General features: G+C 39.4%; 2 protein-coding genes across 7 annotated transcripts in view; one reads left to right on the plus strand and one right to left on the minus strand.

Moving 5' to 3' along the window:
* LOC131071412 (uncharacterized) overlaps positions 1–26,756 on the minus strand; it is a 370,752-nt gene that overhangs the window by 260,102 nt on the left and 83,894 nt on the right. For all 6 annotated transcript variants that reach the window (XM_059207323.1, XM_059207322.1, XM_059207320.1 and 3 more), the window contains exons 3-4: positions 15,033–17,524; positions 13,713–13,827 (exon numbers count right to left, since the gene is read on the minus strand). In XM_059207323.1, coding sequence (XP_059063306.1) covers positions 13,713–13,827; positions 15,033–17,524 — 2,607 coding nt within the window. The remainder of the gene's footprint in view (positions 1–13,712; positions 13,828–15,032; positions 17,525–26,756) is intronic.
* Positions 20,001–22,476, plus strand: LOC131071458 (uncharacterized). Its single transcript, XM_058007302.2, has 4 exons — positions 20,001–20,130; positions 20,227–20,704; positions 20,805–21,204; positions 21,343–22,476. Exons 3-4 carry the CDS (start codon positions 20,872–20,874, stop codon positions 21,736–21,738), a joined length of 729 nt encoding a protein of 242 aa, XP_057863285.2. The 5' UTR covers positions 20,001–20,130; positions 20,227–20,704; positions 20,805–20,871; the 3' UTR covers positions 21,739–22,476.

The following is a 26,756-nucleotide window of genomic DNA, read 5'->3' on the forward strand; positions in this document are numbered from 1 at the left end:
CCAAGCGGCTTGATGCCGTGTTGGTCTGCTCCCAATAAATTAAAGGTGGATGGCCAGAGAGTAGGTTTACCCAATTTTTTCCATGTTTCCTCTGGCAAGACATTTACTCCCGACCCGCCGTCGACAATTGTGTCGGTCAGGATGGTGCCCAATATACCCATTTCCACCACTGCTGGGTGTCTACCATTGTTGATCGTTAGGGTTAATGGGTCTGCTGCTGTCTCGCCAAGGTTGTCCTTGCCATGTATTGGTTGGCCTACTGGGGTTATTATTGCGGATTGCAACAATGTCGCTCGCAAGTGCGGCATACTTTCCAGGAGGTCCTTCATTTTGACGGGTATCTCGACCTGTAACAGTTGGTTTATAATGTTTGTTTCTCCTTCAGAGCGAGAAGTACCCGCAAGCCCCATCCTTGCTCGTTGACATCTCCTTCTCCAGTTCCGCTCGTGCCTCCAGTGCCTTTCGTTTTTCCGTGCGGGGATCTGGATAAGTGGCTGCTTTTGTCTTGGACCTTGTTATGGCGAGTGCATCCTCCGTTTCTACATTCAATAGGTTCACGCCAGATTTGGGACAATTGCCATCATCATGGTCCCCCGGACCGCACCACTTGCAAAGTTTTTGTGGTGCTTCCTCCACTGTACAGTCTTTGGCGAAATGCCCCCAGTGATTGCAAGCTCGGCATTGTATCATCGGCCGCCCTTTAGCGTCATATTGGATTCGGCTTCTATTATTCGTATTGTTATTATTACCTCTTCCTCGCCTGTTGTTTCGATAGCCGCCAGATGAGGCGTTGTTGCTCGCAGGCTGGGACGTGCCGGCTGACGCAGATGGTTCTGTAAAGAGAACCTGTTGGTTACGTGTCCTCATATTGTACGGACACTCCTTGGTAAGGTGCCCGGCAATCTGGCAAATATCGCAAAATGCTTTTTTCGGACAAGACCCCTTGGTGTGTCCGTCGGTACGGCAGTCCGTGCACCATAACTCCCCTTCGTCGCCCTTGCTTGTGCTTCCTTTGGTTGCCTTTATCTCTCTCATCATTCGCTCCATATCTTTCTGGAGAGCCCGTACCTTCCGATTAGAGTTGTCATCACTGCTATCACTTTTGTCAGAAGAGGAATCATCCTCCGACGAGGATTTATTTTTCTTCTTCTTGGACGTCTTCTGTTCACTTTCTAAATCCATTGCCCTGTTATAGGCGTCGGAATATGAAGGAGGAGGTACTATCTTCATTTTTCGTCTAAGGGATTTCTTTAGACCTTCCACGAACCACCATTTTTTCAGTCCGTCTGCCGGCTGATTCTCCATCTTTCCTAGCAGCTCTTTGAGCCGCCGGCTGTAGGTTCGAACAGCCTCGTCCTTTCTTTGTTTCGTGCCGTAGATTTCGGCTACGATCTCATTATCGTCTCTTAGGAGACGAAACTCTGCTTGAAATTCCTTCTTCAAGTCTGCCCATGTGCTAATTTTAGCCTTATCCGTATCCGAAAACCAGTCGATGGCTATGCCCCTCAGGGTTGCGGGAAACTGTGTTACCCACTCGTCCTCATCGGTAACACCATTCGCTCCCCAAATTGTTTCACAAGTGTGACAGTGGCGGACAGGGTCTTCTTTCCCATCCCCATGGAACTTTGGAAGTTTTTGTTTTTGTGCCATACCTTGCCTTTTTACTACTGGTGGCTGTTGTCCTACTCTGGATGGGTCAGATCCTATAAGGGGTGCTTGACCGCCGTGCCCCGGTGTCCCTCGGACACTCCTGGCAGCCCCGGTGTCTTCTCCCTCTTCTGCCTCCTCCCCACTCCTTGGAGTTTTCCTAGCCTCTGGTGTGTGTGGCAAGTCCCTCAAATCCCTCAACTGAGTTTTGGTACACTCTATCCTACGGCGGGTTTCCGCAAGTAACTCCTCCCGACTCCGTGGGTGGCCGTTGGCCTCACCGTCCCCTTCGGAGCGTTCCTCCTCTCTTCGCTTATACCTCTGTCGCCTTTCCGCTTGCTGTTCAAGGATCAAGGCACGTTGGGCTACTGCACGTTCATCTATATATTGTTGCTTATTTTTGTCTTTATTCAGTGTATTGGGCATTAATTCCCAGACCGCTTTCTATATACTTAATGACATAAAAAGTAGAACACTTTTATTCATTCATAATGTGGAAGACAAGTTTAGGCCAACAATATGACATAATTATTACAATAAGTGTTCTTTATTCCGTCTCGTATGGCTCACGGTTCAAATGCCCCTGACCTGGCGCCATCTCGTTCTGCTTCCCGTTCCTCGTACTGTTGCAAAATTTCTTGGCGTCGCTCTTCCTGGGCAACCTCCTCCAGGCGAGCTTGTTGTGCCAACGATGCTTGTGCTAGCAATCGGGGGAGATGGTTCATCAACCGATTTACCTCCGGACTCACTTCCAACGCTGTCCACACGGCACTTAGTGGGACTTCCGCCTCCGCCGCCTCTCGTCGCACGTAGGTCTGAATGGCTACTTGGAGTAGAATTGAAAATTCTCTCGTCGCGGTGTCTTCTCCTACGTAAAGTTCTGTTTGGGCATCGTCGATCTCCGGGTTCACCTCACCAACGGGTAGGCCCATTGTGTCTGTGCGCCATCCGTGTCTTCCGTTCCGAGTTCGTCTAGGCAACGGCGCCAAATGTTTACCTCACTGGGTAAACAGGAAGAATACAGAAATCGAACAGCAATGTACAATGCAAATGTAAAAGAAGTACCAGAATAAGCTTTCCATTAATGTCAAAGGATGTTCATATTATATCTGTCGTCAACATTACATATCCCAACACCCGGAGGTGGTACAATATATGACAGCCGAAGGGGTGCGACACAACCGTCGCGACTCCAACTACCTACCCGTCGGCTAACTAACTATTGATAATTAACATTACTAACTATACACTTTTCCCGATAACATACATCGCTCTTTTAAGAAAAAGAAAGTTTCTTGATTGCCTTATTATGTGTTATTGCATTATGCTAGTTAATATCAGCAATTTCTTTCATATAATATTCAAGAATCTTGCTTAAAACATCAAAAACCAATCAAACACAAGAAAAACCAGTCAAACCCCTTCCAAATATAAGCCTGCCAAAGACTTTATCAGCAAAACAAACAGTTGGTTTGGATCACGTTTGAAAAAAATTAGATTGGGGATCTTTTAGTGGTATCAGTGCCATGACCCTGCCAGCCTGAGGGTCTTGTGGCTTCTTACATGCATTGCAAATAGTTTGGGTCTTACAAATACTACACCCACAGAAGAGGACCCCATCATTTGGCCATTAATTTCGATGTGCCAATAAGTACAGACATGGATGATCATCAAGAGGGTAGTAGGAGCCCTAAACACAAACAGAATCGGGCAGACCCTCATGAACTACTTAGAACTCTTGTAGAGTCATTGCCTAAGATTGTGCAAGCACTTGACAGGTTACAAGATACATTGGACGGATTGGACTTAGGGCGCCATAGGGATAGGCGTGACAGGCATGATGGATCATAGTTTGACAATGCACATGGTTCACATAGACACAAGAGGGCTCACACTCGGGCAGTAAATAGACCCCTACAGCCTCAGTTCCCTCCTAGAGATGAGCCACTTCCAGATGACACTATGTTGCTTGGGCGACACAGTGTTTCATCTCGTCCAAGTCACCTTCTTCAGATGATAGACCAGCATTGCATGGAGATATCCAGATGATATTGGACAGACACAACTTAGTGTTTGGAGACCTTCCTGTCGGTAGACCTCCTAATCGTGGGTTTGAGCATGTGAGAGCTAGAGGAGGGTGCCAAATCCGTGATTACAGTTCCTTACCGTCATCCTAAGGCATTTAAGGATGAGATAGAGAAGACCATTTGGGAGTTATTGGACATGGGATTCATTAGGCCTAGTTCTAGCCCCTTCGCTTCTTCTGTGGTGTTGGTGAAGAAGGATGGCACTATGTGCATGTGCATTGACTACCGAGCACTCAATAAGAAAACAATTAAGAACAGGTATCCGATTCTGCACATTGATGAGTTACTTGATGAGCTCCCTGGGGCAGTGTAGTTTTCGAAGATTGACCTTCGATCAGGATACCATCAGATCCGTATTCGTGAGGAGGACATCCATAAGACAGCATTCAAATGCCACTACGGACATTATGAGTTTTTAGTGATGCCGTTCGGTCTCACTAACGCACCTGATATGTTTCAGTCATGCATGAATCATGTGTTCAATAAGCAGTTGCGTATGTGCTTGTATTCTTTGATGACATCCCGATATACAGTAGAACCTGGGAGGGGCACATGAGGATATTGGATGAGGTTCTTGGTCTTATGGAGGCTCAGTCTCTGTTTGCCAAGATGTCCAAATGTGAATTTGGACTTACAAAGATATTATACCTGGGTCACGTGATTGGTGCAGATGGTGTGAAGGTTCACCAGGAAAAGATATAGGCAATACTAGATTGGCTGCCACCTAGGAATGTTAGAGTTGCGAGGTTTCCTAGGATTATGTGCTTACTATAGGAGGTTTGTGAAGGGGTATTCATAGCTAGTGGCCCCTTTGACAAATCTTACACGAAAGGGTGCTTTTTGTTGGACAGAGGAGGCTTAGAGTGTATTTGATAGGCTTAAGTAGGTTATGAGCACATGTCATGTCCTAGCTCTTCAGGATTTCTCTTAGCCCTTTGTTCTAGAGTGTGATGCTTCAAGAGGTTGTATAGGGGTGGTACTTATGCAAAACCGCCATCCCATTCCATACGAGAGCAGGAAATTGAAGGGCAATGAGAGATTCTACTCCACCTACAATAAGGAGATGCTCACCATCATGCATGCTTTGGCGAAGTTTCGGCAGTATTTGGTGAGTGGGAAGTTTGTGGTGAGAACCGACCACAACAATTTGAAATATTTCCAGGAACAAAAAACTCAATGAGCGCCAACAGAAATGGGTCAGCAAGATTCAGCCATATGATTTCCACATTGAGTTTGTCAAGGGGAAGAAAAATGTTGTTGTTGATGCACTTTCCAGGAGGCCTTCAGTTGCTGCCCTTTGTTCCATAAGCGAGATTTCAGCTGTGATTGGAAGTCTCAACTTTCAGTTGAGTATTCCAAAAATCAGTTTGCATGTGAGATTATAGATGGACAGGTCCAGGATGACAAGTATGCAGTGATTATTGATGTATACTACAAGAATAGAATCTACTTAGTTCCTGGATCGAAGTTAAAGGAAAAGATTCTACGTGCTATTCATGATACTCCACTAGTAGGACATCCTGGGTACTTCAAAACTTACAAGCAAGTTTGCGAGAGATTTTCATGGAAAGGACTCAAGGATGATGTCTTACGCTATGTTCGCGAGTGTGCTGTCATGTGCCCTCCTTGATCGTTATATGTCATGTCCCCTTTGTCATACCCCATCCTCATTCATCATGATTTTTTCTAATCAAGGGATATAACCTAAATATAGCAATTAAAATTGTTTATTTATTAATTTAATATTTAATTTATTCAATATGTACAAATGAAATAAATGTAACGACTACTACTATTTAATTAATATTTTATTATTATAATTAAATAATATTTAGTAAAGTTTGCGATGTCCCCATATTATCAAATAATAGTGATTTATATCTAAATATGCTTATAAATCAATTATTTATTTATGAGTTTATTGTTCGTTCAAATTAAAGATATGAATGAACCTCCTTAGTATTAAATAATCAAATCCATCAATAAACAGATTACTAATATACCTTAATATGGGTATTACGTATCACATATTAATCATCTTATTAATATCAAATATTCATTAATATTTTTATTAAATAATTACATGAAGCAATAATGATTAAGACAACAATTTTACTGTTATTAACAGCAGGCACGAAGTTTATATATTAAATAGGGATTACGACAATATCAAGAACAACAGCAGAACAAAGATCCTTATAGATTGCAGCAAAACAAAGATCCTAAAGATCTTGATTGCGGCTTTCACTCATCGGTTAGATAGCGAACAGTGATGAAGGAACTTATTGGTAATACGGGCTAGTCAATAGTTAATACAATGGCAACAAGTTAATCGTCAAAACATTGTTTTAATAATAAACCACCTTACAAATGACATGATACCCCTAACTAGTGTGATTCCTCATATATGAATAGAAACGATAATTATTAAGGTTCTTATGAATTATTATACTAGTGGAATCAATCCTTTGTGAAAAAATAAAGGAAATCATTAGTAAATGGGATATGTCTCTTCAAATGAGACATCCACTCAAAGGGTATGACTCTTGAAAAGTTGAAGATATAAATAAGAAATAAAAATGAATGTAAGGGGGGATAGGGACTCACACGTAGAGCAAGGGAATACAACAAGATAAAGTCAGCAGTCAAACTGACTGTTAGAAACAGCACAGTATAGTCATTGGGACAGTGATAAGTATATAGGGCACTGCATTATTAATTTAGTATAAGTATTAAAAACACAACTAACAATAATAATAAAGACGGATTTATTAATATTTGATAATGTTATAACTTATGATAATTAAATATGGTTAGTAAGATAAATATAATATGGTACTGTTAAAAAGGCAATAAGATAAATGTAATAAGATGTCGTTAATAATAAAAATAATATAATATAATACTATTAATAGAATATAAATGTCATATGATATAGTATAATGTTGTTAATATAATGACCTTAATATAATATAATGCTGACAATACCCTTGATAATGTAATATAACATAATGACGGTGTAGGTTCCAGACCAAGCTTTATTTAACATAAATGTCCTGCTATTGTGATTCTAGGACAGTATATAAGAGGGTCCCATTAGGGGACATTACAAGGCTGCACCAGCAGACTACGGAAAGGTAAGAGGATAGTTGCACACCTCGGGAATATATATGTGTGTGGACATGTGTGCCACACACACACATATATGTTTAGAATGATCTGTCATATATCTCGAATCTCTTTGACAGAGTTATAGTCTTAGCGTAAAAATGTCTCATATATATGTACCAATGTATATATGTAGGTATGTAGTATATATGTGTGTATGCAATATATATATGTATGTATGCAATATATATATGTACGTATGCAGGTTATATATAAGTATGTATGAAGGATATATGTATGTATGTAGGATCAATAATAGTAATACGTAGATGCAGGCATAAAATATAGATGATAGTGAAATATAAAATGTAATACGAATAACAATAATTTGGCTATGTGATGGAGGCTATTGGGAGGAAATTCCCTTAGCCTAATTCAGGGATTATGATGATCCCTGGTAGGCAGTATATACTGTGTACTTATATGCATATGTGTTATGGCTTGGGTGTCAAAAGTTCACCCAAGAAGAGACGGATCTGGCCGGTCCTCTCTGGTAGACTTGGATGATGAGATGCATCATCCAAGGCAAGGAATTGATCATATATGATGGTCTTCCTTGGTAGGCTTGGATGTACGACATTACATCCAAGACAAGAATTGAATTATCCATCAATTTCCTAATATGGCTTGGAACCAAGATGGCTTCCAAGAAGGCGAGCATCATAACTGCCTAAGGACATGTCCCAGTACTACACTCGTATCCTTTTTTATTAAATAAGAATTGAGATTAATTTTAATTAAGTAATTGAAATTTAATTGCAAATTAGATTAGTTTTATATATATATATATATATATATATATATATATATATATATATATATATATATATATATATATATATATTTGTTGCATTCTAACAGTTTGTTTTGCAGGACAGTGATCTCCAACTAGTAGGGACATTACAATGTGATTTGTCAACAGAACAAGTCAAAGCATACTTTCCCAGCTGGACTTCTACATCCATTGCCTATTTCAGAACAAAAGTGAGAAAGTATATAAATGGATTTCATTACAGGTCTTCTGAGGGTTCAGGGGAAAAACTGCATATATGTAGTTGTTGTATGATTGACAAAATATGCACACTTCTTTCCTATTGTAGCAAACTTCACAGCCTCACAGGTGGCAGAGTTATTCTTTCATGAGGTATTCCGTCTCCATGGACTTCTGAGGGCCATTGTCAGTGATCAAGATAGCAAATTTATGAGTATATTCTGGCAGGAACTATTCCGACTCACAGGTACCAAGTTGACCCCCAGTACCAGTAACCGCCCTCAGACTAATGGGCAGACAGAGATAGTCAACAAGTGGGTTGAGGGATATTTACGTAACTATGTGTCGAGCCATCAGAGAGCATGGGTGCGATGGTTATTCTTGGGCGAGTATTGTTATAATACTACGCATCATATGTCTATTGGCATGACTCCCTTTCAGCATTATACAATTATGATGCTCTGCCATTTGTGGATTTGGCATTGGGTGATAGTAAAGCGTTTAGAGCCCGAGAGTGGCTTCAGGACAGTCAGGATATCCTTAAGGTGCTTAAGGATAACATCCAACAAGCACAGAATCAACAGAAGCTTTATGCTGATCGGCACTAGATTGAGAGGACCTTTGAGGTAGGTGATATGGTTTTCCTGCATCTACTACCCTACAAGCAAAGTACACTCAAGAGGAGTGGGGCTGAACAGCTCAGGCCTAGATTTTATGGACCATACAGAGCTCTCCCGAGGGTTGGAAAGGTTACTTACGAGCTTGAGCTACCTTCAGAGAGAAAGATACATAATGTTTTCCATGTGTCTTGTTTGAAGAAGGCTTTGGAACAACATGTTACTTCATCACCAGATTTGCCTCCCTTGAATGAAGAAGGCCGGTTGGTACTAATTCCTACAGAGATTCTTGACATGAGGAAGAAGCGGCTAAGGAACAAAGTCATCAAGGAGTATTTAGTACGATGGAAGGACTTGTCGTTGGACGATGCCACGTGGGAAGTGAGAGGATACTTTAGCATCCATCTCTGCAATTGCTTGAGGGCAAGCAATTTCGGGAAGGAAGGATTGTAATATCCCTTCCTTAGACCTCTATGATTTTTGGTGGAGGTTGACCTACTATTGGGGTCTCGTAGGTCAGCAGGGTGGTTTGGGACCCAACCCAGGGTTGTACGATTCAGTTTGGGAGCTTCACAGGTCTTCCAATTTGGTATTTGAGAGTTATATCTATGATTAAAATTGAAATTCTAATGTTCGCCTTATATGAATAGTGAAAAGTGAATAATAACTGAAAAACATAAAGATGAATAGTGAAAAGTGCACCCCATCCTAGCATTTCAAGTTGTTTTTAAAAGGGGACTAAATTTTCAATGAGGAAATAGACCCTCAAGGTTATTTCAAGTTTTAAAAGGCCAAAAATTAATTCCCAAATAGGGCGAACTTCTTGGGAGCTAATAAAAAGCAATTTTCATATCATTTGCTCTCATTCTTATGCTTCTATTTTCAAATCAGCAGCTTGGGACTTCCAAGAACGCCAACTTCTGGAAGAATTGGAGGATTTGGACGAAAACCCATCTCTTCGGGTGACAACTTCCATTAGTATTCAGCTTCAGTGTGCTTGTGGCGGCCTTCTTTGGGGATTTTTGAGCAGTTCTATCTGTTTGAGAGCAGGTTTTCTACAATCAGTTGCAAGGCAGACCTTCTAGAGGTCATTACCATCTATTTCCAGCTCAATTCCAGCTAGTCACTCCATTTTGGGAAGAAGGGCATCAAACCCTAGGGTGTAATTAGGGTTTTTGCAATTATTGGAGCTGATTTTTATATTTCTATTGGCTGGAAATTTATATCAGACTTATGGGATCATGATTATGGTATGTACATCGCTCTTTTAAGAAAAAGAAAGTTTCTTGATTGCCTTCTTATGTGTTATTGCATTATGCTAGTTAATATCAGCAAATTTCTTCATATAATATTCAAGAATCTTGCTTAAAACATCAAAAACCAATCAAAGACAAGAAAAACCAGTCAAACCCCTTCCAATTATATGCTGGCCAAAGACTTTATCGGCAAAACAAACAGTTGGTTTGGATCAGATTAGAAAAAAATTGGATTGGGGATCTTTCATAAATTTCCAATGCTGAGTGTCTTTTTTAAAGTCAAAATTTTCCTTAAGGTCTTTGAGGGCCCTAGTTTGTCTTTCACAATTCATGTATGCAGGCCTAGATTCCTAAGAAGAGTACATCAACCAAATTCCCTCGAAGTAAGATAAATGTATGAAATGACAAATCCTTCAATAAGTGAGGTAGCCAGGTGATGGAATTTCATGATGTGTGAACTGAATATGGTTGCTGATCAAGAGAAGGTTGTCTCAAGGTATAGATGACAATGCTAACCTTAGGGACCCTTATGATTCATAACAGTAATAGAAGCTACCTATCTTTGCAGATCAAATACTACCAAAGAGGAGCCGAGATTGATGATATTTCCAGAATTATACAAGCGAAATATGATAATAACCAGAGCTGGAACAAAAGATACCATCAAGATTGTGAAAACAAGCACAGGCCCTGAGGATTGATTGAACATATGAGCTAAGAAGAAGCAGTTTCAATTGTTGACACAATTTTAGAGCATCTTGTGAGCGAAGGAAGTAAGAATGTACATGTACACAATATATTGGATCAGCTCAGATCACACAAGAATCGTGGCTCAGAAGGAGATAGAAGGAAATAACTAGAGAATCCATGATGCTGAAAAGACAGAACTTTCTTAAGTTCATATCTTACAAAAATATTGAAACAGATCAAAACTGACAGTCACTCTCACCATAGAGACGCTACAAGAAATTTGAAGAAAGAAAAAAGACAGCTAGACATGAAATGGAAATCATTTATTGTAAAAGGAGGATAATTATTTGTAAGAAAATAATAGCTTTTTGGATAAAATCAATTAATATTATAAAGCCTAAAGCTGTTATTTTCCAGAACAGCTGTTATTTCATCTTATTCTCCAGCAAAAAGCCTATTATTTCGTCTTTTTTTCTGTCCTGGACATGTAAACTTTCGTCCTATTGTGGGAGCACTTAGGATTAGTTAGAAAATTGTTGAAATCATTTAATAAAAACTGTTAGGGTTTCTAGAAGGCAAACTTGGGCCATTGAAAGGATCTAATCCTAGCCATTGATTCCAAATGTAATATCTATAAAAAGGCTAGTGCCTCTCTCATTGCAAAGTTGGTAGCCAGCAAGTAGAAGTAGTTAGTAGAATCAGAGTAGGGTAGTTCTTGCTGAACAGGAATTGTTGTACCAGTAGTTGAAGCAATGAATAAAGCATTGAAGTTTGGTGTTTTACCAGTTGTCTTCTCTTGTTTTCATGGTTCCTTTCTTCAATATTAGTTAAGTTCGGTGATTTAAATGGTGAAATGTGATGATATCTAATGGAATTATGGTTCATAACATAGGTAATTTGCTGATTGTAAGTTCTTGTGTATGCTTAGTCTAAACCTGATTATGATCTTAGATCAATTGTGAATATTTACTTGAGTTGTGCTAGTATTGGGTACTTGAATACATATTTAAAGTCTGAAAACCTTTAAATTCCTTTGAAGATTGCACTATTTCTGCAGCGTTGAAAGTTGCCTCTGGTTAAACAAAATTAGTTTCTGAGGAGTTCTCTGGACATCTTAGAGACGTCCTAGAAACCTCTTCGAGCCTTGGGTGGCAGCAGTGGGATGGCAAGGGGATATCCCCTCCAAGTCCCCACATCCTAGGGGATGTCCCCATTCAAGAAATGTGGGGATTTTGGTGAGGGGGGCATCCCCATGGAACACTAGAATAAATACAAACTAAAAGATATATCATTATATTAAAATAAAATTTATTATTTTACACCTAAATGTTATAATTTTATTAATAGTAAATGAGATTAAGTTTGATAAATAATAAAAATTAATAATTGTATACTCAAATTAATTATTATATATTTAATAAATATAAATATAAATAAAACAAATCCAAACTTAAATAGAATAAAACTACATTATCAGTTGCAGTAGTTGCAAACTAAGATACAAGGCCTAAAATAGTGCACAACATTTCCTTCCAAAGGGAGTAGACAGTTGATCAATCTCAAACCAACGACTGTAGATTCCAATTGTATCTGTTTAAAGACAACATCAACCCAGAAAATCATTTGTTGTCTCAGATCAAATGGATTATTTTCCATAATCACTGTAGCTGTTTTTAAAACCCTAAGTGGACATAAAAATTGCAGGTCAAAGTCAAAATTTAGAAAAGGCTAAAAAATAATTAAAATCATAATTACACAGTATTTTCGTGAATTTATTGTGATTTTTATGTGTTTATACAGAGAAAAAAAATCAGCAAAATAATGTTGACTATTATTTATTCAAAAAGTCACGATTTTTTGTGGAAAAAATTTGTAAGACCTGGCAATTTGTAATTTTTTGCGATTAATTGCAAAAGCATCACATTTTCTACTTTTATAGCCCAAATTTTAGAATGTTTTGTTGTGTTTCCAATTTTTATCTCTTCCTATGTTTCTTTTAGACATTGAAGTAGTTTTTGGATCTATATTGCTATTGTTACTACATCTACACTTACATCCTATTGACCTAGTTCAGCCATTTGTAGACATTAACTTTCTTCCTTCCTTTCACACTGGTTGATATATTTTCTACAGGATTGTGCTTGATGTGGTCCCTAGTCATCTTCAAATATTCCAATCACAATGCTACTTCCACATTTCTTGTATTTTCCTTATCTTCTTTTAGGTATTAATAAAGAGTCAACAATATTAGGCACCCAATTTTTCAATTTTCAATTTTTGAACAATTGGAAACTCTTCAACTTGATCTTTGCTTAAGTCCTTAAATCATCTTTACTATTTCTACCTAGGATTTCTGCATTGCCACCAGTATGATATATTAAAGTCAAACATGCTAAAAATGGACCTAAGAAAAGAAATTTTATGTGGATCACCCTATATCCCAAGAATGGCTTCTATTTTTTGGAAAACATGCAAATTTATGAGACAGCTGAAAGTCATTAAAATCTAATAAAAATCCCACTGCATAATTTGGGATTTCAGTCCACTCGCTAATCTAATTCTTAATCAAGATGCTCCCACACTCTGAACACTAAAAAAAAAAATCCGCTGCTATTACTACAATTACATACATTTGATATAAAAAAAGTAAAGAGGTATATAAGGAGAATGCTACAGAAATTTTACGCAAAACTTGTACAAAAATTTTTAGGCTCTAATGCATATATGCCATCACTTTCATGATATTGAACCTTGAGTTACAAAATTAAAAGCTCAAAGAAGATTATAACCGATCCAGATGTGAACTTCAGAAGCTTGTATTCTTGTCCTGTTTAGTCCATTGCAAATCCAACATGCAAACCCTAATAGCAAGATGTTTATTTGTTTTCAGTTTAGATGTAAGTTATAACCTCCAATTACTATTGACAAACAAGGAAGGACAAGAAGCTAACCATAAAAAAACTTGAGATTCATTTTAATAAGGAATCATGCTCAAAAATAAATTATTTCAAATCAATTATAGCTCAAATTGGAGTTCTCAACTTTGGCAGTTTTAAACCTGTGTATTGCAAATAATCTCACTTTCTTCGCATACTCATCATAAAAAATTTAACACTCAGCCCAACCATTCTTTAGTATATGCTATTTTCTCCTTTCCTCGGATAAATTTCCAATTAATTTAACATTAAAAATCATGATTTTCATTGAAAGAGCAAGTAACATATTTAAACATTCATAAACAAAAATTAAAGCACACCTGGATAACATATAATAGTTCATCCACAGAACAGATGAGAGCAACTTCTGAACTTGTAAAGCCCCAACTTGCCAGAAAAGACTTATCCAGATATAAAACCGAGTTGATTTCATCCCTGGAAAATAAAAGTTAAACTCTTATATCTGAAAAATGCAATCTGCATTGTTAACTCCTGATAAACATATGATATCAAACTACAACATATAATTGCTGAATTGTCCATAAGGCAAAATATTTGCTTAATGTTTTGCAAAAGGGGTAGCAAGCTAAGCAGGCCCAATTGCATGGAGAATTACACATTTAAGAATGCTTGATCCATAGTACAGAAAGGATGGGTGATCTCCAGGGGAGTCCTCATTCTGGGAGTGAGAGTCAACTATATGAAATAAGTTCCACATGGACCATTTATACCGATGAGAGATGGGATTTTGTAAGCTGCTAATCAGGAATATGAATCATTAAGATTGACTTGATACTAAAGAAGCTAATTCCTGATAAATGATTATACATTACAATATATACTATAAAATATATTAACCAGTATAAAAATATAGAGAATGTCTGGCTTTGTGATAGGCATGATTATGTGAACACTATTCATTGTAGACTAGAGATGCGTTGCACATCATGAATAAATGAAAATGACTTCATATCTTGTTCTGTGTTGTCTACACAATGTGATATTTCTATACCATAATGTGTAAGCTTGGTTCATAGAAATTTAGAATATAACAAGCATGTAAAATTTATATCCCTGCAGGACTCAAACCAGGTGACTTTGCTTTTGGGATCATAACTTGTTTCATTTGAACTTATAATAGCACATTCCTCGACCAGAACAGGTTCATTTGTAATTACTTAAGTATCTCTAACTGGCAAGCAATGTGGAATTGTCCTAACACAGTTGTTGGTCATGACTAGGTCAAATAATTGTAAGACTCATTTTCAATGTATCTGACAGATTATGATTCTTTGTTTCATGATTATTGCTGAATGAACTCAACTAGAACAAAATCAGAGAACAGTTAAGTCTCCCACCGTAAATGAAACAAGCACTTCCATAACATGCTTCTAATTTTCTAAATATGCATATTAATTAGTGAATAAATCTTTAGTTTCTCCCAAATAAATTATGATTCTTAAATGTTAATTCCATTCTGCATCAAAGCTGCCCTACATTGATAAAGTACAAACTTGGGTTCCTTATATTGAGTTCACTTCCATGTTCTCAGATAAATGTATATTTCATAAATTGAAGGTTATATGCTAAGAAAGCTCAGTTAAGATGCATAAAATGACAACATAGGAATCCTGTATTACCTGCATACTGAGGATTCCACAGTGATAGTTAAGGGTTTCACCAATGGAAGTTGTTTTTCTTCATATGTATTTTCAAGAAACATAACAGCATCATCTAGTTTTAGGTAAATATTGCTTCCAATTTGTTTGTGCCCCATGCAAAAATCACTTCCGAAATTCCTGGAATCATCTAGTAGAGGGAGCTTCTTCAACCAAATATATTCAAGCTTACTTGTGGTGTATGTATCTTGTTCTTCTAATGATGTCGATGCTCTTCCTTGTCCTGCTGGCCAAATGGCAACCTCCAAATTTCCCAGATTGATGACAAATGAGAACTCAGCATGGCTCTCAGCAAAGGCATTCTGTTTCTCAAACTTTATATATTCTTCAAGAAAAGGGGAAAATTGGATCTTAGGACCTGTGATTGCTGCTGTAAAGTGGATGGTTTTCTCAGGAATGATAGACAGCATAGCTTGCTTCATCTTATCAGTATATAAATTACAGAGCTCTTCCCACCCTCCATCTCTGCCAATAGGATAGCTTCCAGAGAAACTTGAAAAATGGGAAGGTTTCTTGTTTCCGTGAGATGAGGTCCACTGAAAAGCATCTAATAACTGCAGAAGGAGAAGAATCATATATGTCAAAGATGAACAATCCAGGTCAAAGAATAACTGTCCCAAAGCGAGATTACATTGCAGAAGCCCCAAGCTTGAATTCGCCGGTGATGGATCAATGACAAATCTTTGAACTTCACTTAAAAGAAAAGGCTTCCTAGTAAATGTTGATGAAGCATCACCTACATGAAAACTAGGTTTCATATTTTTACTCTCCCAATCTGACCACATCTGTCCTTGATGATCTTTTAATACAAGGTCAGATATGCTGAAAACACCAACTCTTCCAACAGTATTCCTGGATTTGTCGAGACAGTGAACCTGGGGAGCTGAACTACTACTTAAAAATGTCTTTTTGACATTATCAGCAATATATTGATTAGCACTCTGTCTGCTCTGAAAAAATCTTCCTGAGTTTATGTCTCGTTCAGTAGAAGCCAATGAAAATATCTGTCCATTCACGTCTTCACAAACAATAGAGAACTCCGTGACATAGCCATTTGAGGAATACACTAAACATAGGTTTTCTAATACAAGAACAGATGTCCCAGCGATGCTGGAAATTGCCACATCCTTCTCTATTTTTTCTTCGAGAACCATTTCATTAACCTCATTGCATGTGGCAGTGATAGAGACATTGCATATGTTTACTCTGTAACATAATTTTGACGCATTGAATAGATACCAACTGTTCTTTGTATCATAGAAATTGTGAGTTTGCCTCTCTGCCTTAGGACTCTCAACCAAAGGTTGACAAGATGGCCCCTTGTTAAGAAAGGGGCAGAAAAAATAAACGGAATTTAACAAAATACTGCAAGAATAAAACATAAATGCATAGATGTTCCCTATGAGTTTCCACAGGTATTGAAACAGAAAAGAAAAGGGAACAACAAGAAATGACAAATACAGAAAATGTTCTTGTCTCCTTGAATCAGAGTCTAACTCCTCTGAATCATCTTTTTTCAATCGTGCCAAAACCCTGTGCCGAACCGCTCGCCTCACTTGTACAACTGCTTCTACAGGCAACTTATTTTCTTTTTCACATACCTCTTTCCAAAGCCCTTCAATACAACCAGCAAATTGTTTACTTTTGACCTTTTTCAACTTGGATCCTACATGTCCCTTAAGCCCCATTCCCAATTCCAGAAGCCAGGATTCATAAGCTTTGGCATAGCGCAATCGTAGGATAACAATTTCCACAAGCTTTTGCAACCGACATTTTGGGGAAAACCTGTTAATGTTTTCCAAGGCCCTTTGCCACCGATTTCCACTACTCATCCCATGTTTACATTTTTCTTCATGACTTCTAGGGTATGCAGAAACTGCAGATTTTGCAGCACTATAATTGATGTGCTCTAATATTATCATAAGCAGGTTCATGTCTCTCGGATATAAGCCAAACCTTAATTCAAGAATTCCAAACTCCAAATCAGTTAGTTGAAGATTCTTCAACTTTGCAAAAACCATTAAATCTTTGAAAAAAATAACATATTTCTCATTAACTGAATCAATATGAGAGGAGCAAGAATCTAGCCTCTTCAATTCAAGACCTAAATCTTTGATGCTACATGTTTTACAGCCTTTAGATCCTCTGTATGAGTACAAAGCTGAGATCATAGCTGCAATTAGAAAGCCTCCTGGTAACTTGTTATGCCCAGAGAAGCCGTCCTCCAAAGAAAAAGTTTTTGCCCTGATACAGCATCTATAGAAAGTATTGCCTGTTGCCGATTCAGCTTGAATCTCACACAGATTTCTTTCTGGTATGTGCACTTCAATGGAAGTGTTATGCAACACTAATCTGGAACATTGTAAAACCATGTGTGTCAGCATGGTAACAAAACAACTACTAGATGTTTTTGTTCCTGTAACTCTCTCTGAAGCAGCATTTAAGGCAGCCCCCTGCAACAAGAACGAAATTGTAAAATGCGATTCAACAAATAAAGCATTTCCAAACTTCAGGTGTCCTAATTTGTATAAACTGATGTAAACAATGATTCCATGAGATGCAACAACTGAATTAAAAATGCAGCTCAAGACAAGTTCAAAAGGGTTGTAGCCCCTGATCAGAACCTAATATGAAAAAAATAAAATCAGAAGACAGACTTCACCATCACAATAATAAGAAAACAGCATAAGGCTATGGCGGTGAAACCCCACATGTAAAAGGTCTTTTGGTATGGCTGGACTAGCATTGAGTCGTTCAAAATGTCAGAAAATATATATGGTCATATTTATTGTTTTACATGAGAAGAAAAACAAACACACTTCTTTTGCCAAGCAACAAGCACAGCGAATCCTGTTAAAAGTTAAAACCACACATAAAACTTGAAATATAGTATATACAGATGAGTAAACTAAGAACCGAAGCTTTTGGTATGTGTACTGCAATTTCCTTATAAAGAATTGAAAATGGATGCAATTTAACATGAAAGTAATAAAATGGATGAACTGCTGTATATCCTCAGCTATTTTCAGTATTTTTATCAATGGAAACATTGGCCCCTTTCTTGCCTCCAAAACAAACCTCAGACATAAAACCTCTAATTTCTTACATTAAGCAATGAGTGAAACATTTCTCTATCATTAAGCAAACCACAGCTCAGCCGCAAAGCTCATAGGCTAACTGCTACTAGGGAAAACAGATACATAGATTATAAATTTGTTGATGATAAGATCCTCTTCTCCACAATTCTGCTCAGAGAGATAAGAGTCAAGACAAATTAAAGCTCTTCCTTTCTCTTGCCAACTGGCTTTAGGAAAGGTAATAAATAAATTGTCATGTAATATTCACCAACACAATTTCACCAAGATTAAGATCCTCAGAATCCTTCTTTTCTTAGAGGAAATCCTCCAACAGCAATGCCTTGGCTTAACAATACTCAGCAAACACGGTAGGGATCTCTAAGAAAAGGATAAACATAAAATATCTAACAGATTAAGCCGCTGAATCAAAAATCAGCCAACATTTACTAAAAGAGCTCAACATAAGAGCAGTAGCAGTCATAGAGTCAAAAACCATTTATCTGATCAATCTTGCCTCTTCCAAAAACAGTCCAAAGGGAAATTGAGGTCATACAGCAAATTTTTGAATGCCAGTGCACAAGACACTGCTTTGAACTTCCTTTTTATCACTTGCACCATAGTTACAAAGCATAACAATGAGGGAGGACTAAATATAAAAGACATGATTCTCTTCAATCAATCAATGGTGATGATATTGGTATGGCAACTAAGAAAGAACCCTAGTTCCCCCTGGATTGAAAATTTAAAATCGTAAAACAAAAGTATCACATAATAGCAAATGAAGAGCTTCATGCCAAATGGAAATGGAAAACAAACCTTTCTGCAATTGGTAGACACATAAAGAAGGGAATAACTTTTCTCTACAAAAGAACAACCGGCTAGCAGGGAAATGTGAAGAAAAAGTAAAATTGGACTCTGATCTAAAAATGGGATCACTATAACCCAATCACAATGCTGGTTCTTGTGGCTTTTCAACAAAAAATGAAAAGAAATGGGATGATTTGACTGGCCAGCTATCTTATACAGGACGAAGGACCTCCAAGGAAAATCTAAGTCTTTCAAAATTAAAATACTGAATTATCCCCAAGTAATATAACGAAGATAAGGAAAAGCTTAGCAAAAGACAAATTATGTCAATGGCTAAAAAAGACAGACTTGTTTGGGTAAAAAAAATCTTGGGAGAATACATGTCTACTTTCTCTTACTACAGCATAACTCAACAACATGCCACAATCAAAAATGGGAGACCCAAACATGGCCAAAAGTGCCGCCCTAGTCCTGCCCAGGACAGGGGCATGGCGCCCTCGTCCGGCCCTCCGTCAACAGGACTTGGCAGAACAACAACTCACAGATCTCAGAATCTCTCCTCTCAGTTGCAGCTCCAAAATCGCAGAATCAAGATAGTGGCGTGACACCCTGGTCCTGGACATTTCTGCTTAGATTTTAGACACAGGTGCACCTCGGATGTGGATGCGGATGTGGATGCGGATGCAGATGCAGATGCATGGGAGCCAATAGCACTTAATTCTTCCAATTGCCGGCATACCTGGCCATGATATTGAGGTATGCAAATTACAAACTCCTGAGGCAAAACGTTTCTGTTATGTCCAACTAGAAACACATGAACAAGAAAAGTTAACTAAGAAGAGGCAATTGGAAGAATTAAGTGCTATTGGCTCCCATGCATCCGCATCCGCATCCACATCCGTAGGCTGTGTTGGAGAGGGTTCTTCCATGCCTCCCTTTCGCCCTAGTGCTTCTTCTCGTGCTAGTGCTTCTACTTCTACTCCTCCTAGTGGCACTATTACCTTTGACCCTAGAGTTCAAAAATCTAGGTTGGATAGTTATTTTGTGCCGCGTAGTACTCCTGGGGCACAACCCTCGCTTGAGAGCATGGGTTGGAACAAGGAGGTTCATGATGCTGCAAGAAAACAAATTTGCAAGTTTTGGTACTTTTGCAACATTCCATTTATTGCAGCCAGGTAATTCTTTTTTATTTGATTGCTTTAAGTTTAAAAATTAAATTTATAGTTTGAAGTTGAACTCTACTTTGTCTAATCATAATCTATTTGTGACAGGTCTCCTTATTGGCAAGGCATGGTAGATTCCATAACCATTTGAGGTGCGGGGTTTAAAGCCCCTACTGATGTTGAGTTAAGTGGCCCCCTCTTGTTACAAATGGTTGAGGATATGAAAGTTGAGCTAGAGGACCACCGACAGTCTTGGAGCCAAAAGGGTTGCACCAATGATAGATGGTTGGACGGATAGGAGGAATAGAACACTCCTAAATTTTCTTGTTTCCTACAGAGGTGATTGATCATGATTCATTCTAATTTGTACTTCCCTAAATGCATTGAATAAATTAAATTTTGATTTGTTGAAAGTTTTAAACTCTATTTTCAAGATCCACCATGTTCTTGAAGTCTATTGATGCTTCCTCACATGTGAAAAATGCCACATACTTATGTGAGGCTATTGAGGAAGTCATACAAGAGGTGGGGGAAGAAAATGTGGTGCAGGTGGTGACAGATAAAGCAGCAAATTATGTTGCTGCAGGTAAATTTTGAACTTTTCAAGTCTTGATGGAGAGGCATCTATGATTATTTAAAATTTTCTTAACACATCAAAATTTCTAATTAACTTAAAATTGCTGCAGGTAAACTTTTGATGGATAGGCACCCGAAAATTTTTGGTCTCCTTGTGCGGCCCATTGCCTTGACCTCATGTTGGAGGATATTGGTAAGCTTGAATGGGTGAAATCAACAGTTGAAAGGGCCAAAAATATCAGCAAGTTTATCTACAATCATGCATTGGTCCTTAGCATTATGAGGCAATACACGGGGCAAAAGGAGTTGGCTCGTCTTGGTATCACGAGGTTTGCCTCAAACTTCCTCACACTGAAATCCTTGATAAAATCAAAGGCGGCTTTGAGGCGTATGTTTGTTGGTGAGGAGTGGACTTCCTCATCCTATGCTACGACCACTGCAGGGATAGATGTGGTAAATTGCATTTTTGATGAGCCAGGTTTTTGGACCCCCTGTGGAGAAACCGTGCAGGTAAATTTATTACAATTTAACATTTAGTATCTACTATTTAGTAATTTAATTTTAATTTATTAACAATTTAACTTTGCAATTTTTCTTTTTTTTAATTTAATTTGTGACTTAATTGTTTTTGTTTAACATTATGTGTAGGTCACTGAGCCCCTCGTAGTTCTCCTACGAGTTGTTGATGGGGAGAAGCCCTCTACGGGCTATATATATGAGGGTATGGATAGGGCCAAGGAGGCCACTAGGTCCACATATGCAGGAGATGAGGATAAGTATGGCCCCATTTGGGAGAGTATTGATAGGAGATGGCAGAACCAGCTTCACAGGCCCATCCATGCAGCAGCCTATTACCTCAATCCGACATTTCGATTCCGTGATGACTTCAAGGCAGATGAGGAGGTTCTTAGTGGCCTGTATACAGTGGTTCAGAAGTTGTGTACTAATGGCACAGCCTCAAGTACAACGCTCCAGCTAGATAAATATAATAATCGAGAAGGGGCAATCTTCACAAGCAGCTCGAACACAATTGCAGCCAGGTAGAAATATATGTAAACTTAAGATTCTTAAGTTTATGGCTTATGCATTTTAATTTTTGATTTTATAATCTAGCCTTAAAGTTGGAAATGAGTTTGATTTTATTTTCTTTTTCGTTATTTAAGATAGATGGTGGCAAATGTTTGGACCCTCAACCCCAAAACCTTCAAAAAATTGCCATCTGTATTTTGAGTCAGCCATGCAGCGCTTCTGGATGTGAGTGCAATTGGTCCATGTTTGAGCACATCCACTCAAAGAGGCGTAATAGATTGTCTGTGGAGAGGTTGAATGATCTTGTTTTTGTTCATTACAACCTTCATCTTAGGACCAAACAGATTTTGGACACTGACTCCTCTCCGATCACTTTAGCGGAGATCGATCCAGAGTCTGAGTGGATCACTGAGTCTACCGATCCCGTCTTCACTGAGGAGGACCATGAGTGGGTTGACCAGGCAGACAGAGAGGCTGAGGCTATGGCTATGGCAGAGGAGGAGGATAGAGCACGATCCGGCACAGGCACCTCACAAGCGGAGACTATGGCTTCTCAGTCATCCAGGACCTACCTTAAACGCATTTGTAGGAGGCAGTCAAACTACTCTGAGGCTGAGGATGAGCTAGAGCCTGAGCCATAGACTTGCTTTTGTTTACAGTTATATATATGTTTGGGAACATTTGATGTCATGGATTTTATATACATTTGACAACATTTATAACTCTATATATCTATGTTTTCTATTTCCTTCAGCTACGAATTACAATTTACATTTCTACGCATGTGATGGATGTATGTTTATGTATGTGATCAAATTAGCTTCTATTTGATGATGTTATAGTGTCTTTAAGCTTTATACAATAATGGGTGCATGAAACAAGTTTTAAATCGTTAAAAATCTCTAAATTTCAAGGGTTTTTTATTTTACCAAGTCGTTACCGAGTCATAGCCGAGTCACAAGTCGAGTCGGCCTTGTTGAGTCCGAGTTTGGGAACTTTGAGTCAAACCCCCATGTTGGTAATTCCCACCTCCACGAATAGTCGATAATGTACTGAAAATGTGTGTGCAAGAACCTTATGTATATGCAAGATCCTAAGAACGAAAGTAAACAACCTAGAGCAACCTTAAAGAGTAAACCCTAATTGCTTATAATTGACAAAGTAAATGCTCTATATCCATAATGCAAAGTGATCTAAAGCACAAATAAGAATCAAAATGAAGCTTATGCAAAGATCTGAAAACAACATGAAACCATACCCAACCCCAAGGGAGAGGTACAAGGCAATCGTCAATCGGTGATCTCCTATTGTTCTTCTAAATCTTCAAAAGCCCCTAATTGATAAAATGATGCTTGATGAATGTTTGATGGATGAAAGATGAATGTTGTTGAAGACTTCAAAGATCTACTCTTTCGCTGCAAAGAAGGCTCTAATACTCCAAAAACCTGTCCTTAGATTCTTAGAAGACCTCTTCAAATGAAGAAAGAGAGCTCTTAAATATGAAACCCTATATCTTAATTCCATGTTTAGGCCAACCTAGGATTTGAATTTCCCGCTGATATTTTGGGGTTAAGCATTATCAAATCATAGGATTGTGCTCCCGAAATTTTGGGAAAAAGTCGCGGACCGTGTGCATTCCGGCCACGATCGGACCAACTTTTCACTAAATTTTCAGGACCAATAGATATGATGATATTAGAGCGCATCCCAAAGTTACAGCTGATTTCGAGATGTTTTGATATGCGAAATCGGGCCTAAACGGTCAAAATAAGACATAATTAGGGTTTATGATTAAATGATTCATTGGAGGAATAATATGAAAAGGGGCACACTTAGGGTAAAGGGACCAACTTTGTAATGTGTAAAGTGATGAGACATGACCTTAGATTTAATTTAATTAATTAATTAAATGCTTAAAGGGGAATGAGAAATGCAAGATGCAAAACACACTAAGGCAGGTGCTAACCTAAGTGTGAAATTGTACCACCCTAGAAAGGGTGTACAATTCACAACACTACCTTTAACCCCCACTTTAGCGGTCATATGACACTACGTGCATATGCAAGCTAAAGTGCAGAACAGTAAACATCATTTGAAGAAGGATATATCCATAAGTTGTCGAACGAAGCCCCCAGCGGTATCTGCAGTACATAGTTAGGAACCACACCCTACAAAACCACATGTTAGATCACAAAATCACCTAATGCTTACTAAGGAAGATGATGAAATTCGCGGGTAGCTATATGCCCCCCCCCTAATTCGACTTGCTTATTTGTCAGGTGAAACAGGGTATCATGTTTTCCACAGCGAATTGTGATAAAGATTGTGATGAAGAAAGTTCACAACAATGCTTGATTACTCATCCAAGCGCATTATGGAACTAACGCAGAGCGAGAGGGCGACCTCACGATTCCAACGCCACCGACGGTGCAAGAATCGGAGCTCCCTAGTTCAAGATATGATAGATTGAAGAAAAAGTGCAGAAATTAGGGTTTTAACTTAAAAACATAAAGTCAAAAAGTGCATAACACATAAATATGAAAATGACATCTTCATTTGTCACTTTCTAACTTTTGGTCTCTATTCATTGTAGAGGAGCCCACATACAAGCCATCATGCCTCGATGCCAACCTGAGTGACCTATGTGGATGGAGATCCTGCGCCAGTCCGTACTTGTCGGTCGTTTGCTCAACCAAGTCAGTTGACTTTTCACTGACTGCATTTGACTGTCATGTTTTCATGGTTTTCAGAATTGATGATGGCATCGCCTAGTCCGGGTTGGGGCCCACCCTTCTAACACCTAGGGGTTCCAGGGCGCCCTAGTCCTCCTAGGGCCAGTAGGGCGCCCTGGTCCATACAAGGCGCCCTGGTCCCTGTTTGGGGTGACCAACGGCGACACTAGATCAGGCGATGAAAAATAGGAATGATAGAATGATTGCTTTGATTAGATGATGATAGATGATTGATTGATTATTGATGAGAGATTGCTTTGCGTTTTGCAGACACTACCGTACATCCGCGAGCATACCGCCGGTCTCACCTTTCGGAGCCTTCGGGAGCAAATCCCGAGACTGACAGCAGGGGAGAGGGATTTGCTACATGCAGTGGGTTTGTGGGATGCGATGACCATGTCGGCCATCTGATTCCATTCTGCTATGTTGATGGCGCTGATGGAGAGGTGGGATGCAGATACCTCAACCTTCTCACTACCAGTGGAGGAGATGACGGTCACCCTAGAGGATATATACCGCATTCTGGGCCTACCCATCAGAGGAGAGACTGTTAGATATCGATCCGACCGCACAGAGGAGGATTATAGGAGAGAGAAGGTATAGGCTATGGGGAGAGTGATACGCAGCGAGACGAGGGGTCGCATTATGGTCAGCTAGCTCCTACACCCTACAGGTGAGGTTCCATTAGTGAGGAAACTCATGATTGCGACCCTTGCATTAGCTGTGTGCCCCAATGGGCACGGCATACATATGCACGAAGGACTCATCTACGCCATACGAGCTATGGAGAGACACAAGAGAGTATACTCTTAGCGTCGGAGTATGCTTGCACATCTCTATCACGACCTTGGCGAGTATGTATTAGGACAGGGATGCAGCCTTATGACATGCACACTACTACAGGTGTGGATATTTGAGCATACCAAATGCACTAGACCCGGTGGAGCCCCCATAGAGCTAGTCCCAGAGCAGCCTAGGGTATATGTTTATCCTCTTACCCATGAGTGGCGATTCGACGATCTCCTGTATTGGAGGTTGAGCATGGATAGATTGATAACGGGCGAGATCATATGGAGACCCTACCTCAGGATGTCCATGTGGGCAAGGCTACGTAGAGAGATGTTCCGCATGCAGAGGAACCGTCTATTGGAGGGACGGTATAGCCACATAGTCGTTCCTTTCTACTTCGACCGAGTTCGGCGACAGTTTGGGTTCAAGCAATGTGTTCCAACTAACGTGCCAGTATACATCCGACACTCACGAGTGATGTCGAGGCTAGGAGCCATTCCTAGGCCTACGAGTGATGAGATCGACATCACAGATTCAGATGGGTCAGATCAGGACATAGCGACAGATTATAAAGATGATTCAGGCGCACACCGACAATACATCACATGGTGAAGGAGAACATACCCTAGAGCCATTTTCCCAGTAGACTTCCCTAGAGGGAACCTCGAACCATGGAGATAGTCAAGCGACGGAGAGGGATCCGATGCATCCGAGGAGGATTCGGATGATCAGGGTGACAACACAGAGGAGCAGGAGGCAAGTGGAGACAGAGACGATACTTATATTGGAAAGAGAGATCAGGATGGGGATGAGAATGAGGACGAGGACGAGGAGGATGAGGAGGAGGACAAATCAGGTACAGTTCATCACTCCAGAGAGGCTACCAGAGCCCTAGATCCATCGAGTCTCCCATGGCGGGCAGAGAGGGATCCCATGAGGGGTCCTGATCCTAATCCTCATGGGCCCACACCGACTATACAGAGACAGTACAAGCGAGGAGAGCCCAGCGAGCCCCAATCTTAGGCAGTCGCTGTCCACGATCCTCACTGGCAAGAGGGAGATCCAGGTAAAGTGCTCTCTTATTGATTAACATATGCATTCTACTTGCTTTAAATTTTGATGATATAAAATGTTACTGAAAAAAAATTTCTCTCTGTCTTGCAGCTAGCGTCCAGGAGTGGCGTTCCCTGATTCAGAATGCAGTGACAGACCTTATTGTGACTGCACATGTACAGATACCGCACAGACCCCAAAGGAGTGCAGGACGACACGAGGACCTTTTCTCCCCTATTCAAACAGAGGTGGAGGGCCTACAAGACAAATTACGACAGATAGAGCGTGACCTAGTGGCGGCGCAGACAGAGGCAGCCACATACCGAGGGATCATGATGGAGAGAGATCGCAGGAGCTCCTCACAGAGTCACTCGCGGTCCATATCACGATACACCCCCATGGGGCCACCTGCACGGCCAAATCAGGAGAGGGCATCTAGCCACCATCCTCTTGCTACTA

Source organism: Cryptomeria japonica, chromosome 6 (genome assembly GCF_030272615.1).
Source record: "Cryptomeria japonica chromosome 6, Sugi_1.0, whole genome shotgun sequence".
Taxonomy (NCBI): domain Eukaryota; kingdom Viridiplantae; phylum Streptophyta; class Pinopsida; order Cupressales; family Cupressaceae; genus Cryptomeria; species Cryptomeria japonica.

Excerpts from the sequence above, each read along its gene's own strand:
- LOC131071458 (XM_058007302.2), top strand. The coding sequence starts at position 20,872 with ATGTTGGAGGATATTGGTAAGCTTGAATGGGTGAAATCAACAGTTGAA. Across the intron at positions 21,205-21,342 it reads CCTGTGGAGAAACCGTGCAG|GTCACTGAGCCCCTCGTAGT; the intron begins GTAAATTTATTA and ends CATTATGTGTAG.